We start from the raw sequence: 17626 nt of genomic DNA, 5'->3' as shown, positions 1-17626 counted from the left end.
ATTTTATCAACGTTTATGATGAGTATTTTTGTAAATTGATGTGCTCATTCACCGGCGGTTTTGGTGGGAATACATTTTCTGAACATCACGCGCCAATGTAAAATGCTGTTTTTGGATATAAATATGAACTTTATCGAGCAAAACATACATGTATTTTATAACATGAAGTCCTATGAGTGCCATCTGATGAAGATCATCAAAGGTTAGTGAATATTTTAGCTGTACTTTTGGTTTTTGTGATGCATGTCTTTGCTCGGAAAATGGCTGTGTGGTTTTTCTTGTGAAGTTTATGTCCCAACATAATGTAATTTTATGCTTTCGCAGTAAAGCCTTTTTGAAATCGGACAATGTGGTTAGATTAACAAGAGTCTTATCTTTAAAATGGTGTAAAATAGTTGATTGTTTGAGAAAATGAAATTATGAGATTTTTGCTGTTTTGTATTTCGCGCCATGCTATTTCATTGGCTGTTGAATAGCGTGTCCCGCTAGCGTCCCACCTATCCCAGAGAGGTTTTAACAATTACAGGCATATCCATAAAATTATGCAGCCACCACTATGCTTGAAAATATGCAGAGTGATACTCAGTAATGTGTTGTATTGGATTTGCCCCAAACGTAACACTTTATATTCAGGACAAAAAGTTAATTGCATAGCATATTTTTGAATATTTTTATTCTGTACAAGCTTCCTTCTTTTCACTCTGTCAATTGGGTTAGTATTGTGGAGTAACTACAATGTTGTTGATCCATCCTCAATTTTCTCCTATCACAGCCAATAAACTCTGCAACAGTTTTAAAGTCACCATTGGTCTCATGGTGAAATCCCTGTGCGGTTTCCTTCCTCTCCGGCAACTGAGTTAGGAAGGACACCTGTGTCTTTGTAGTGACTGGGTGTATTGAAACATCATCTAAAGTGTATGCGGGGCATTTAAGCCCTGAATGATGCCTGACAGCACTGTCTCCCAGGCTGCGTGCCGTCCCTACAGAGATGATGGACTCCACCCAAACCATCTAGGAGCCTGGACCCTCTCTTCATATTTCAAGGCTGCGTTAAGATATTGGCTCAGAGACAGACCATGTCCCACTCAGGTAATATCTCCCATCCACTCTAAGTTTTCTCGTCGTACTGTTGTCTATACTGCCAGGGGTGTTGTCAGTTGTAACCTTGTACCCATTCGTTTGAACTGCACCCTTAGATATCCTATTGTTAGCTCAAAAGAGAAGCCCACTGTGGTCTGCTCACACAGTGCTTTTAGTTCAAATATGAATTCCTTAAACTTGAATATCCCCTCGGTTTTCAAAGCACGGAGAGGGCTTGGGTTGTTGCATGATAGCATCCAAAGCCCATGTAAGTCAGTTTATATCATTCCATCATTGGTTACTCTGAGTGTTCCTAATTTTGACATTGGCTGCGGCCTCAGGCCCTATGGTGTTAACCTTGGAAAAGTAATTCCAATTTCTTATCCTTCCTCTATTGCTAATAAGGATAGACCAAATGGTGCAGTTCTATGCAATCTTATAGCCATACCAACTATATCAATATCAACCATCAGACAGGGCCTGCAACCACCTATTGAACGTAGCTTGTTTGAGTTGGAGTTTCCATGTGACTTTAAAAATCGTTAAAAAGATCTGGGCTATGCAGACAAATCTGGCTATTCTGGTATTGACTGAAGCTTGAATCATTCTGTACTCTGATATTAATATTGAGGGTTATCATGTGTTCAGAGCTGACAGACAGGGTAGAGGTGGTGGAATGGCCATTTTTATAAAAAATAATTTCTCTGTCTCTTTACTGAAATCCATTTCCCTTGACAAAGAATTTGAGCTACTATCTTTAAGACTTTGTCTGGGGAAAAATGTACCATAACTGTTATAGGGGTCTACTGTCTTCCCTCAGCTAACCTTGGTGCACTCAAGCAGTTAACTAGTTTGTTGTCTTCTTTTACTAAATCAGAATTTATCCTGGGCGACCTAAATTATGATTGGGAAATGCAGGCTTCAGACAATCTAAAAAACATGTGTAATGATCTAAATCTAACCCAGCTGGTGACTAAGCCTACACGGCCCAACCCTAGAGATCCTTCAAAGTCAAATCTGATTGATCTTATTTTAACGAATACACCAGTTTCTGCTGGTGTATTTGCCCATGACATGAGTGACCATTGCCCAGATGTTTGTGTTAGAGATGTGAGAATACAAAAATCTAAGCCCCGTGTCATCACAAAGAGGAACTTCAGTGAACAGGCTTTTTGACATTATCTTTATTTTTGTGACCTTGGATTGTATTTCAGCTATCCCTGATCCCTGAAGGGTTCTACTTCCTCCTCTCTGCCACGACAAATTAATTCAGACACTGACCTCATTACGGAAAAAAATGATATCATTGATGCATTTAATCACCATTTTATTTCAGCGGGCTATCTCTTTGAAATAACTTCAAATCAAGTCAAATTTTATTTGTCACATGCGCCGAATACAACAGGTGTAGACCTTACAGTGAAATGCTTCTAAGTCTATTCACAATGATATTGGGCTGGATAATGATAGGGGAAACGCGCTGAATGATCAGAGAAATTATAGTCTAAGCTTTTCTTTTAGGCTATTTACATAAAAATAAGTCCTGGATGCTGTGCTAGCAATAGACAAGAAATCCACAGGGGCCGACCAATTGGATCCTAGTCTGCTTACGCGTGCAGCGGCCATTATTGTTGGCTCAATAACCCACATTTTTATTTAACATTGTTACCAAGAAATATTCCAAAGGTACGGAAATCAGCTCTTGTGCTGCCACTCCATAAGGGCCGGGATAGTAGGGATCTTCATCATTATTTCAAGGCTTCATTGTCTAGCTAAGAGCCTCGAATCCTTGGTACTGTGTATGTGAAAAGTGAAAGTTATTTGCTTGGGACATCAAGTCTGTATTTACCCATTCAGATCACTGTAACCTTGGCAGAGTTGCATCTTCGACACACCTGTCCTGTTCCTCTACACACACATATACACTCAACTCTGTTCCACTCCAGGGTGTGTGCAGATGAATGAGCCAACAGGAACAGGACATTTTGCCAGTTCATATACAACATAAACTTTTGAAGTCAACTAATAATGACATTTAGAGGAGCAACCAGTGCACACATAACCAGCAATAGAAATCTATGCCCAAATATTTTCCTAAGCTTCTTTATTACCCACATCCAACTAGTCCCTTCTTCAAGAGCACAGTCAGATATATCCTTATAATGTAATTGAAAGGCTTTCTAGAAACAGACAAGGCTTAAATTTACTCATGTGTTTTGCTATGCTGCATTATTGCCAGTTCTCTTTCTGGCCATCTGGACCAGTACATCAGTGCATCTCAAGTCTTAAGTGGCTTGTTTCTTCTATTTATCTATTTTCCTTGAACTGCAGTGATCTGAAAGACCTGGAAAGGTGGAAGAAAATCACCAGTATGCAAACACCATAGTGCTTTCACCTATCCTGTGATTTCAGATCCGTGCAGATGAAGAGGAAGCCATTTTAGACTATTAAGATGCGGCCTGTATGTCTGAAGATCGTTATCTGGAAACCATATGACACAAGGGTTCTCCTCAGGTCAGATGGATGTCCAAGGGTCAGGCCCTGCTCTCTGCCTAGCCATCCTGACCTGTCAGCCCATTGTCACGCCAACTGATGACAGACTGAGAAATGAGGGGTGGATGCGAGCAGGAGAGGCCGCCATCCCAATTTGGACAGATGGAAGAAACATTACTGAACTGATCAAATCACTTAGATGAACAGAAACAAAACACAAAACTGTGAAAAAATAATATCTCTGCACTGACATGCTGTTTTGTCTTCTATTAACAGCGTTATGACAGGGAGAGAGCGTAGTGTGCCATGCTGTGGTGTTGTGGGCAGAGGCTCCATGCCAGGACTATGACCTGCTGCTCCCTGTAACTGTTAACGGCTTCATACTCAGATAACATTATGGAGAGCAGGGCACAGCAGACTGACTGGGGCAGAAAGGTCCTAGATTGAAACGTAAACAGACAATCAACGACACATGCAAAGATAAAGTGCGCAGGAATCCTCTTTGCAATTCCGGTAATTCCCATCCCAGGCAGTACCACATATGAGGGACAGCACAGTAAACTTTAGTCTTTAGATACTGGGATTATAACACAAATCATCCCTGCCAAGTGTCCGATCACAGTTTGGGTGTTCAAAGTCTCGAATAGAATCTTAAAATCTTTGAAATCAATGAAACGTTATTGTTAAGCCTTACTAGCTGTTGAATTGATGTTTGTATTTTGGATATTAAGCAAGACTGCCCCCCTCAGGACAGGAGCTGAAAGAGAAGACTTGACTTCACCTTCTATAAACATTCTATAAAAAGGTATGGTAAAAAGGTGCTGAGCACCGCAAGCTAAATCCTGCAAGTAAATGCATTAGATAAGGAAACAGAGCGAACAACAGGAAACACACATTACCAAGACACCATTTTAGTTATTCTGTTCACTTTTCATAACATCTTTATTGTCTCATTTTAAACATATTTACAGGTCTTTTTTTGTTCAGTAAAAATACAAATACGGAACACTTTTTTCAAAATCAACATCCTCCCGGCGACTGACAGTGCCAAAGAACGCCTGGGCTTTCTCCCCAGACAGGAAGCAGTGATGATGTCAGAGTGAGGATGTCAGAGAGTGAGGTGGAGGTGATAAACATACTTCATACCATTCTACCCCAGTAGGCTGCTGCTACTGCCACCACCACGAGGAGGGAGACACTGAGCTGCTGACAGATGGGGACAGAGGGAGCAATAGCAGGGGAGAAAGAGAGGAATAGAAGCTGGAGGGATAGGAATGAGTAGAAAGGGTGTGACAGAGGAAAAAGGAATAGAGTGAGACAAGTGTTGTACAGGAGGTGGTACTCAAGACATGAGAAATTGTGACTGAAACCAACCAATTAGCTAAGCAGCAACACAAATATAGTATGGCTTTATTGATTGGCAAGGTGAGTGGTTCTGTAATCAGCCCAATCCCAACATTATCATCATCACTATTCCTTCATCATCATGGGTCTGCTAGAGCGACAGCTGGGTTTCTAGCAGACTGGTGTATGAGCTTGTGGTGTATGAGCTTGTGTATGAATAACATTTTGTAAAATAAAAATAAATAAAAAAAGTATTGGCCAAAGGCATCACACATAGCAACTCTTGATAAGGCTTTAAATTAATTGATACTTCCAACAAAAATGGTATTTCTTCCAGGGTACATTTCTATTTCCCAGTGTTACCTTCAGTTCCCTAAACCTAAAGTATATCCCCATCCACTCCAATGCACCAATCACAGATTCCTCACTGAACACAGCAGAGTTCCTTCTGTTCCATCTACTGTTGCAGAAACAACATTCATATGAAACACAAAAGGTCCATTAAGAACACAGCCCATAGAGAATGAATGGCATAACATTCAACATACTCACTGCACAGGTGATGGAGCCCAAGTCCTAATATGTTTAGGTAGAACCCTATCAGTAGGGTGGGGAGTTGTTCCTGAACGGGAAAAACTCCAGGCTATAGTAGTGTTAGAGCAACAATATGGCTCCATGTCAGTCATTTTAAAAGGAGTCAAAGACACAGAGATAATAAATGGAGGGCTTTGTGTCTTCAGCTCCTACAGTGCTGTAACTCCACTCCCTTTTCCCTCTCGGTAATCCAAACAACAAAGTGCATAACAATTTATCCACGGGGGCCATTTTATCAGCAGACAAGAATCACGGCCAAATCAAGACCTGTCCAATTTGCCTGTGGAGTGTTAGTGATTTATGGAAAGACAGGAACAGAAATTGACCAGGCGAGAGGAGTGACTGGAGAAGTGAAGAAATATGACAAGAAAGAGAAGATGGAGGTGGAATGGAGTGATAAGACAAGGTTGAGAGGAGAGAGAGAAGCAGCATCGGTTGAATAGCAGCAACAAAATGATTTGAGGCCAGGCTAAGCTACAGTATGTCACCTGCTAATGATGAGAGATGGAAAGAGAGAATGATAAACAGAGAGAAAGAACAGAAATGGCAGAATGTAGCATAGAGAACGCAAGGGATATCAATTCCATTTCACCGGCCCACTTTAGAAAGGTGCCAGAGGGGGACGCATTAAGCCGTTGCTCCTATCCACAAAGCAACACTGATACAGTTCCAGGTCAAGACAGTAAACAGAAAATGGCAGACGGACCAGGAGGGTCACATTGTTGTGTCCCCGCCAATCAGCGTCCAAAAGATAGAATGAAAAAAAAAAAAACAATCAACAAACCCCACTGATCGCATAGTCTTCAGTTTTACTGTCAGTCTGACTCTGTCTGGGATCTACATATCCCTTCAGAGAAGAGTGTCTGTTTGTTCGTTCAGACTCCATACACCCTCTCTCGCCCCTGTGTGCGTCCGTTATGAGACAGTTTGGTCAAAACAAATCAAGCCTCCTGACAAAAAAGTCACATTACGAGGGCAACCACAAAAGCTGAACGCACCCACCGTCCTTCTGATCAGCAGAGAGCCAGAGAGAGCTATAGAAAGTGAGAGCGAGAGAATTAAAGAATAAGAAAGGGAGCGAGAGAGAGGCTATTGTTCCAGTCCCCTCCACTCTACAATGGTCTGAGCTCTCTCCTTCTGCAGTCTGTAGTAGTGAGAGGGAGAGATGGAGGCAGGGAGGCATTGGTCCCCTGGAGGACCCTTGGTCTCTACCGCTGGGCCTGGCTCCCTGGGAGGGTGAGGTTGGCCAGGTGCAGTACCGGCAGAGGGTGGGCCTCCGTGTTGAACACCCAGCTCTCCAAAGGCATCAGGTCATCACTGGAGAACAACAGGTACAGATACCTGGACAAGATAGAGGGAGGGCGAGGTAGAAAGACAAGGAGGAGGGAGAGAGCAGACAATATTCAGCTGCTCTATTCTGTTCATCAGTGCTATTTGTATGGTACAGGTGAGACAATGTGAACAGCAATAAACAGTCACCAGCAGAGGGTAGTAGAGCACACAGTTCCAGTGCATCCCCATCTCAAACTAATTGGAAGTGAATGAACAGGACACAGGGGAGCTGCCCCATCCACTCCACCTCATCCTAAAACAACAACCAGTGTAATATCACCCTAGAACAGGGGCTGGCCAACCCGAGAGCTATTGGGTGGGCAGTCTTGATTCAAAATGGCTGAGGACTTACTTGAGCGTCTCGGCCAGGAAGAAGCTCTGCTGAACGTCGTCGTAGGTTGGGTTGGATGAGTAGACGTCCTTGACCCCGGAGAACCCCCCGCTGACCCTGCAGTACTTATCTATAGCCTGGAGGGGGTGACAGAGCAGCACTGTTAATCACCATACATTAGCCCTTTACACTCTAACCTATATATGGGTTGAAAATGGCAGATTTGGCACTGATAAGTGCCTAAATTGGAACACAATGGCTGTACAGTAACATGCTATAAATTACATCAGGCTCTGTGCTTCACAGCGCTGTATGGGTTTTGACTGACAAACGTTCCGAACTTGAGCACCGCACACGACAAGAAGTTGCCCCCATCCCTGCAGCTAATTGGGCAGCATTTGCACGTTTTGTTGTCTGAGTGAGGGAAACGCTGTAAATTAAGATGACAATGTATTTAGATTTTTGATGTCATACAAGCAAGCAATGAACTCATGGGTCCAAATGTGCATTTCACATTTCCATATCATAAAACTCATGTCAGAAACAGTGTCAACGTTTATGATCACTATGTTTGATGCACAGTTAAAAGATGACATGGCGTCATACCCTGGGTTGTTCTGAACAGAATGAGCCTAATGTTTGTCTATTGTGAAGAAAATTAGCTGTGGAACATGTACCTGAATGCACTGTTGACTCCTTTCTATGGGCACCAAAACTACAATTTCTCTGAATTGCCTTGTGAAAACACAAAGACTGTACTCTTCTTTGAGTCATAAAAGTGCAATGAAATGACTTAGGAACTGTGCCCACTTTGGAGAGGTGTGTGGCCACTTGGAGACACCAGTTAGTCCACTGACTCAAACTCTGTCTTATGTTCCAAGATGGCGTAGCAGTCAGACGTCTGTTTTGTCTTGTCCCATCCCGTGTATATATCGTTTTCTTCGTATATATTTTTAATCTCAATTTCCTTCTACGGACTGAACAAATTCTCCTGCAACCCGCCTCACCCAATGTGGTACGGATCTGCTATTTTCTACACTTTAGAACCGGAACCCCCATCAGAAGCAAGCCAGCTAAGTAGCTACTAGCTAGTAGTCAGTTAGCCACAGCTAGCGGTCACCATTAACTAGGACATCAGCCAGCCTCAGCCCGGTCAATACCTGCCAGTCTGCACAGCGCAATATAAACCCAGAGCATATCGGACTGATTTTTCTCTACCATTTCTCCGAATTCCCCCCGCAAGCTCTGAAGCTTTACACCAGATCATTGCAGTTAGCTAGCTGCTATCCGAGTGGCTACTCCTGGCTAACATCTCTGTCCCGAAGCAAGCACCAGTTAGCCTGGAGCTAGCCTGGAGCTAAGCCCATCTCCCAGCTAGCTGAAGAAGTCCATCAGCCAATTCTTGGGCTACAATACCTATTTTGCCAATTGGCCTGGACCCTTTTACTGCTGACACGGAGCCCCGCCGATGCATCACTACTGGTCTGCCGACATAAAAGGCTCTTCCGTTGCGACGTCCCCCGGAGGCCCATCTGCTATCCTGCTAGCCCCGGCCTGCTAGCTGTCTGAATTGCCGTATCTCCAGCTCGCCTAGCTACTCACTGGACCCTATGATCATTCGGCTACACATGCCTCTCCCTAATGTCAATATGCCTTGTCTATTGTTGTTTTGGTTAGTGACTGTCTTATATCACTGTAGATCCTCCAGCCCTGCTCAATATGCCTTAGCTAGCCCTTTTGTTCCAACCCCCCCACACATGCGATGACATCACCTTGCTTAAATTGTTCCTCTAGAGACAAAACCTCTTTCATCGTCACTCAATGCCTAGGTTTACATCCACTGTACTCACATCCTACCATACCCGTGTCTGTACATTATGCCTTGAATCTATTCTTCCGCGCCCAGAAATCTGCTCCTTTTACTCTCTGTTCCGAATGCACTAGATGACCAGTTCTTATAGCTTTAAGCCGTACCCTTATCCTACTCTGTTCTTCTGGTGATGTAGAGGTTAACCCACGCTGCCCCAAGCACCACTCCCATTCCCCAGGCGCTCTCATTTGTTGACTTCTGTAACCGTAAAAGCCTTGGTTTCGTGCATGTTAACATTAGAAGTCTGCTCCCTAAGTTTGTTTTATTCACTGCTTTAGCACACTCCGCCAACCCGGATGTCCTAGCCGTGTCTGAATCCTGGCTTAGGAAGGCCACCAAAAATCCTGAAATTCCCATGCGCTAACTATAACATTTTCTGACAAGATAGAACTGCCAAAGGGGGTGGAGTTGCAATCTACTGCAGAGATAGCCTGCAGAGTTCTGTCATACTATCCAGGTCTGTGCCCAAACAATTCGAGCATCTACTTTTAAAAAGTCTCTCACCGTTGCCGCTTGTTATAGACCCCCTTCAGCCCCCAGTTGTGACCTGGACACCATATGTGAATTGATTACCCCCATCTATCTTCAGAGTTCATACTGTTAAGTGACCTAAACTGGGACATGCTTAACACCCCGGCCATCCTACAATCTAAGCTAGATGCCCTCAATCTCACACAAATTATCAAGGAACCTACCAGGTACAACCCTAAATCCGTAACCATGGGAACCCTCTTAGATATCATCCTGACCAACTTGCCCACTAAATACACTTCTGCTGTCTTCAACCAGGATCTTAGCGATCACTACCTCATTGCATGGGTCCATGGTCAAACGACCACCCCTCATCACTGTCAAACGCTCCCTAAAACACTTCAGCGAGCAGGCCTTTCTAATCGACCTGGCCCGGATATCCTGGAAGGATATTGACCTCATTCCGTCAGTAGAGGATGCCTGGTTGCTCTTTAAAAGTGCTTTCCTCACCATCTTAAATAAGCATGCCCCATTCAAAACATGTAGAACGAAGAACAGATATAGCCTTAGTTCACCCAAGACTTGACTGCTCTTGACCAGCACAAAAACATCCTGTGGCGTACTGCATTAGCATCGTATAGTCCCCGCGATATGCAACTTTTCAGGGAAGTCAGGAACCATTATACTCAGTCAGTATATTGCTACAGAAATTTGCATCCTGTAGCAGTAATTCCATAAAGTTTTGGGACACTGTAAAGTCCATGGAGAATAAGAGCACCTCCTCCCAGCTGCCCACTGCACTGAGGATAGGAAACACTGTCATCACCGATAAAGCTACGATAATCGATCATTTCAATAAGCATTTTTCTACGGCTGGCCATGCTTTCCACCTGGCTACCCCTACCCCAGCCAAAATCTCAGCACCCCCTGCAGCAACATGCCCAAGCCCCACCCACGCTTCTCCTTCACCCAAATCCAGACAGCTGATGTTCTGAAAGAGCGGCAATATCTGGATCCCTACAAATCACCTGGGCTAGACAATCTGGACCTTCTCTTTCTAAAACTATCCGCCGAAATTGTTGAAACCCCTATTACTAGCCTATTCAACCTCTCTTTCGTATCGTCTGAGATCCCCAAAGATTGGAAAGCTGCCGCGGTCATCCCCCTCTTCAAAGGGGGAGACACTCTAGACCCAAACTGTTATAGACCTATATCCATCCTGCCCTGCCTTTCTAAAATCTTCGAAAGCCAAGTTAACAAACAGATCACCGACCATTTCGAATCCAACCGTACCTTCTCCACTATGCAATCTGGTTTCCGAGCTGGTCATGGGTGCACCTCAGCCACGCTCAAGGTCCTAAACGATATCATAACCGCTAAAAGAGTACTGTGCAGCCGTCTTCATCAACCTGGCCAAGGCTGTCAATCACCGCATTCTTATCGGCAGATTCAATAGCCTTGGCTTCTCAAATGACTGCGTCGCCTGGTTCACCAACTACTACTCAGACAGAGTTCAGTGTGTCAAATCGGAGGGCCTGTTGTGCGTACCTCTGGCAGTCTCTATGTGGGTGCTACAGGGTTCAATTCTCGGGCCGACTCTTTTCTCTGTATATATCAATGATGTCGTACTTCCTGCTGGTGATTCTCTGATCCACCTCTACGCAGACAACACCATTCTGTATACATTTGGCCCTTCTTTGGACACTGTGCTAACAAACCTCCAAACGAGCGTCAATGCTCTACAACACTCCTTCCGTGGCCTCCAACTGCTTTTAAATGCTAGTAAAATTAAGTGCATGCTCTTCAACCGATTGCTGCCCGCACCCTCCTGCCCGACAAGCATCACTACTCTGGACGGTTCTGACTTAGAATATGTGGACAACTACAAATACCTAGGTTTCGAGACTGTAAACTCTCCTTCCAGACTCACATTAAGCATCTCCAATCCAAATTTAAATCTAGAATTGGCTTCCGAATTTCGCAACAAAGCCTCCTTCACTCATGCTGCCAAACATACCCTCGTAAAACTGACTATCCTACCGACCCTTGACTTCGGAGATGTCATTTACAATATAGCCTCCAACACTCTACTCAGTGCCATCCGTTTGGTTACCAAAGCCCCATATACTACCCACCACTGCGACCTGTATGCTCTAGTTGGCTGGCCCTCACTACATATTCGTCGCCAAACCCACTGGCTCCAGGTCATCTATAAGTCTTTGCTAGGTAAAGCCCTGCCTTATCTCAGCTCACTGGTCACCCTAGCAACACCCACCCGTAGCAAGCGCCCCAGAAGGTATATTTCACCGCCTTTCCTTCCAGTTCTCTGCTGCCAATGACTGGAACGAATTGCAAAAATCACTGAAGCTGGAGTCTTATATCTCCCTCTCTAACTTTAAGCATCAGCTGTCAGAGCAGCTTACCGATCACTGTACCTGTACACAGCCAATCTGTAGATAGCACACCCAACTACCTCATCCCCATATTGTTACTTATCCTCTTGCTCTTTTGCACCCCAGTATTTCTACTTGCACATCATCATCTGCACTGCTTTGCTTTATCTTGGCCAGGTCGCAGTTGTAAATGAGAACTTGTTCTCAACTGGCCTACCTTGTTAAATTAAATAAAGGTGAAATAAAAATGTAAATTTTAAAAAATTCACCTGCCCCTATCATTTTACGAATATATCCAGAGTATTAACAGATTTTTGTCAACAAATGGGGCGAAAAGTACAGTAAATGTAAAAAGCACATCCAATCAACAGTGTAATGTTAGGATTGTGTCAGGTGAACGGTTGTGTCCACCTTTATTCTAATATTTTTTCTCCATAATATCGAAACTGCTCCCTTTTAATTGCTACCATGATTATGCATATGCCTTTCATATTTCTTCTGTAAGAAACATTTCAATTTAACCCTACCCATATAGGCCAATACCACAAGTTTAAAGAGTTAAGTCAGGATATGGGTAGATGTTTATTCCATTGCCGTTTTTTGTTTAAGGGAAGGTTGGAGGAGACATTTTCTATCCATCACCACGCCAGTCTATATAATCAATGCCTTTAATTTAGATTTGAAGTTAATGTCTGGGTCTGTGACTTCACAAGGCACAGGGTATTTCTATTTTAAAGTGTCCAGACAGATTTTATCGATCTTCTTTTTAATCTCTTGTTCTTCACTCCTCTGCGTCTTATCACGTAATTCAAGGAAGTGTAAAATATGGTGGATCAAAACAGAGTACGATGAGTTTGCTCCTCTCTCTCACTCTGAATCTGTCCTTGTCTCATTCTCTATTAAATGTCCCTCTATTAGTCAGTAGCTGTCAGCAGAATCCCTCTGAAGGAGTAGGAACCAATGTTCCCACAAATGTTTTTAATTACTGAGCAACTTTCAGGTCTGCTGAGCGCAAACTTGAGCGTTGTGAAAATACTCTGCAACTTCAGGCGCGTGTTTACTGTGAACACAGGCTGTACTGCTTTGAGTTAGTTTTAACAGTGATCAAGTAGGCTACTGTGGCTATTAAATGATAATGTAGGCCTACCATCAAAAACAATGGAGAAAATGCATCGTATAACATTTTTACATTGAAGTAGCTGTTCTATCATTGAGCCTACAGCAGCAGCAAATGTGTGGTGTTCAATGTAGGCCTACATTTCAATTGAAAAAAACATGCCATTAACCTGTTTATCCACTTGTCCTTCAGACGAGGTGACCGATTTTTGATGCAAGAAACCACTTTATAAAATAAAATGCATTATTATTCCCATACCGTTATTACAGAGAATCAGACAAATGCTGCTACCCTCTGCCTATTGGTGACTTAGCTTATTTAAGCCCGTCTCAAAATGCAACACTGCCCCTTCAAGACAAAAAAAGCTCTTTACCTGACTTGCTTTTCAAAGGTGGCTAGAAATGTTAACGCTGTGTGCTCTTGTAGGAAGCAAATCTCCCCTATTGCTGACTACAAATGAGCTATTACTGGACTAATAACTCACCAACCAGCAAAGGATATTAACAAATGTGCACAAGTCACTACATGCAGCTCTTGCTTTGATCTCAAAACAAGCGCATCTACTCACGACCGCTCATGCTGTAAAAACAGTCCAGTTCAAAGTGAATGGCACATATCCATATGTGGCAATGGTCTATTTGCATATAGGCCGACCGGTCTGTGTAGAGTCGTGCCTGTCAATGCAATAGAATCCTACTCTGATGCGTTCTGCCTACAACAAAATCTCTTGCATCGTTAGTTTTGTTTCGGTATGTTGCAGTGAAAGTGGCTAATATTGCGTTGATTCGATCACAATTCCCACAGTTCCCACGTTGAGTGAAGTTTAATCTTGTGCTTCAGGGGAGCTGCGCACCCGCGCGCATCTTCGAAGGAACATTGGTTGGAACTCTTATATTTTTCATGGAACACTGCATCCGATGTGTGTCCTTCTGAAGACACACTGCAGCGTCCCAGACCTCCATCTGTACTTCGGGACTGGGCTAGACCACCTATACACACACACACACACACACACCAAAATTATCCATCCATACATGCACACCTGAACTAGACTCCACTCCTAGTACCATCTGGGCTAATAAAGCATTGTTTGTGTCTGTTTCTCTTCTACCTGGAGAAGAAGGCTATGTGTGTGTGTGTGTGTGTGTGTGTGTGTGTGTGTGTGTGTGTGTGTGTGTGTGTGTATACACAGCTTCTCTCTGCTGGGCTCATTTCTGAGGGCTGTGCACTACAACAGCTGGGCACAACTAACCTCAAAACAAATGACTCACACACGCTCATAGGAAGTTGGATGAAGGATCCCCTAGACACTGATCTAAGATTTTATTTCACTAATGGTCACGTTTAGGAATTAGAAAGGTAAGGTGCCTAGGAGCTACTACCCAGAGTCTAAGGTAAAAGAGTATGTGTGTATGTGTGTGAGTCAGTGTTTTCCATGAGCGCTGTCTGTCGGCTAGACAGCCGATAACAGACTAATTGTCATCCGACTACTTTTTTCATTTCATAAATGAACTAGGCTTCTTTTCATTTACGTTTCACGGTTTAATTCGCTAGTCAGAAAAGTCCACATAGGTGTCTCCTGCTAGAACGAACGATATGCATCTTCTAGTGATCACTAAGCTAAGGACCCTGGGATTAAACACCTCCCTCTGCAACTGGATTCTGGACTTCCTGATGGGCCGCCCCCAGGTGGTAAGGGTAGGTAACAACACATCCGCCGCACTGATCTTCAACAAGGGGCCCCTCGGGGGTGCGTGCTCAGTCCCCTCCTGTACTCCCTGTTCACTCATGACTGCATGGCCAGGCACGACTCCAACACCATCATCAAGTTTGCCGATGACACAACAGTGGTAGGCCTGATCACCGACAACGAGACAGACTATAGGGAGGAGGTCAGAGACCTGGCCGTGTGGTGCCAAGATAACAACCTCTCCCTCAACGTGATCAAAACAAAGGAGATGATTGTAAACTACAGGAAAAGGAGGACAGAGCACGCCCCCATTCTCATTGACGGGGCTGTAGTGGAGCAGGTTGAGCGCTTCAAGTTCCTTGGTGTCCACATCACCAAACTCATGGTCCAAACACACCAAGACAGTCGTGAAGAGGGCACAACAAAGCCTATTCCCCCTCAGGAGACTGAAAAGATTTGGCATGGGTCCTCAGATCCTCAAAAAGTTCTACAGTTGCACCATCGAGAGCATCCTGACGGGTTGCATCACTGCCTGGTATAGCAACTGCTCGGCCTCTGACCGCAAGGCACTACAGAGGGTAGTGCGTACGGCCCAGTACATCACTGGGGCCAAGCTTCCTGCCATCCAGGACCTCTATAACAGGCGTTGTTAGAAAAAATTGTCAAATACTCCAGCCACTCTCAACTACCGCACGGGAAGCGGTACCGGACCTTCAAGTCTAGGTCCAAAAGGCTTCTTAACAGCTTCTACCCCCAAGCCATAGGACTCCTGAACAGCTAATCAAATGGCTATCCAGACTATTTGCATTGCCCCCCTCTTTTACACTGCTTACTCTCGGTTTATTATCTAAGCATAGTCACTTTAACTCTACCTACATGTACATATTATCTCGACTAACCGGTGCCCCCGCACATTGACTCTGTACCCCCAGTATATAGCCCCGCTACTGTTATTTTACTGCTGCTCTTTAATTAGTATAGTTTTTTTTACATATCTATTTTTACTTAACATTTATGTTTCTTAAAACTGCTTTGTTGGTTAAGAGCTTGTAAGTAAGCATCTCAATGTAAGGTCTAAACTTGTTGTATTCGGTGCATGTGACAAATACACTTTTGATTTGATAAGACATGCGCCTGTCAGTCACAAAGTGAGGGATGACAAGGAAACATTGCTGGTTGGTCAGTCTGCTGTCTGTCCCACCTCCCGGTACCTCTTATTTTTGTGCGCTGTGGTTGGCTGCAATCAAATTTATTTTCACAGAAGAAGGTGAGCATGATGCTTCTTCATCGTCTCCTGTGAGTGAATTTACTTATTCCATGTAAGTGGTAAAGATGAGTTGAAATCAACATAATTATTGTTCTGTGGCACATTCATTTATTTTCTTTCGTATGTTTCATAGGCTTATGCTATAGCCAGCTGCGGAGCCGGTGCACATCGGCTATTTACTGTGGTTTGATTGATGACCAAACAGCAGTGTTGACCAGTTTACAAAAGGTGTCAAACTGACTTAATAAAGTCAATCTCCTATATCCCTTTGCTATTCATAAATCTAGTTATATGTCCAAACATCTTGTTTTTACTTTCCTAAGATTCAAAGCCCATGTTGAGACTTCCCAGTGACCGCTAAAGTGACTTGTCAGCAGGGTTGCCAGGTCTAACTGAAATTTCTAGTCCAATGACCATTCAAAACCTGTCCACAAAGCCTGAAAACTAGCCCATTTTTTTGGGGTGCGCAGCAAGCAAGGAGTTGCCACATTTATTCAATAAACCATTTTTCCATAACATTATCGAGAGAATATCAACCTAGCTTGTAATGACGTAGAGGCAAAATTCGGTTTTCCATAAAAATATAAATTATTGCGAGCTTAACGTGAGGTTAAAGGCAGTGGTGAAAAAAGTACCCAATTGTCAATCTTGAGTAAAAGTAAAGCTACCTTAATAGAAAATGACTCAAGTAAAAGTGAAAGTCACCAATTTAAAATTCTACTGAGTAAAAAAGTCTGAAAGTATTGGTTTTAAATATACTTAAGTATCAAAAGTAAATGTAATAGCAAAAATATACTTAAGTATCAAAAGTCAAATTACAAATCATATCAAATTCCTTATATTAAGCAAACCAGATGGCACCATTTTCTTGTTTTTATTTTATTTACGGCAAGCCAGAGGCACACTCCAGCACTCAGACATCATTTACAAATGAAGCATGTGTGTTTAGTGAGTCCGCCCGATCAGAGGCAGTAGGGATGACCAGGGATGTTCTCTTGATAAGTGTGTGAATTGGACCATTTTCATGTCCTGCTAAGCATTCAAAATGTAACGAGTACTTTTAGGTGTCAGGGAAAATGTATGGAGTAAAAAGTACATTCTTTTCTTTAGGAATGTAGTGAAGTAAAAGTCAAAGTAGTCAAAAATATACATAGTAAAGTACAGATACCCAAAAAAACTACGTAAGTAGTACCAAAACGTATTTTTTCTTAAGTACAATACACCACTGGTTAAAGGAATTTGAATATGTAGCAAGAGAAAATATATATTTGCCCTTATTAAACAATCCAATGATTGTAAATAAAATGTTTGTGCATTTGCATAACTACAAATAAATCCGATAGGATAGTTTGAGTGATTAAAGTTGGACAGAGGATCTCGAAATATCTGTTCAAGAAACACTGAAAAATGTTAGCCTATTTTCTGGCAATTGTGCTGTTATTATGTGCCAGATATCAAGACTAAAACCATTATAAATGGCCTATTTGCAAGATTGACTTGTCATTTCAAAAGGCATAGGCTACTGACTACAATCTGGGTTTATGATTGTAATTCAACTTTTTCTGAGCTAGATGCAGGTAGCTTAAATAGCCCCTGATAGGCCTAAATCTCATTTCAGGGAAAAGTCCACAACGAAACTGACAT

The 17626-nt window shown here is 43.1% G+C and overlaps 1 protein-coding gene across 2 annotated transcripts in view; it reads right to left on the bottom strand.

The window, feature by feature from the left end:
• Positions 1-4491: 4491 nt before the first annotated feature.
• The window catches only part of LOC106582087 (mannosyl-oligosaccharide 1,2-alpha-mannosidase IB), a 140862-nt gene continuing 127727 nt past the window's right edge, over positions 4492-17626 (bottom strand). For both annotated transcript variants that reach the window (XM_014164819.2, XM_014164820.2), the window contains exons 14-15: positions 7196-7311; positions 4492-6852 (exon numbers count right to left, since the gene is read on the bottom strand). In XM_014164819.2, the coding sequence (XP_014020294.1) occupies positions 6720-6852; positions 7196-7311 (249 nt within the window). In that variant the 3' untranslated portion in view covers positions 4492-6719. The remainder of the gene's footprint in view (positions 6853-7195; positions 7312-17626) is intronic.

The sequence above is a fragment of the Salmo salar genome, chromosome ssa21, assembly GCF_905237065.1.
Source record: "Salmo salar chromosome ssa21, Ssal_v3.1, whole genome shotgun sequence".
NCBI classification, from domain to species: Eukaryota; Metazoa; Chordata; class Actinopteri; order Salmoniformes; family Salmonidae; genus Salmo; species Salmo salar.
The sequence above is the reverse complement of the archived record's forward strand: the minus strand, read 5'-3'. Positions and strand labels throughout refer to the sequence as shown.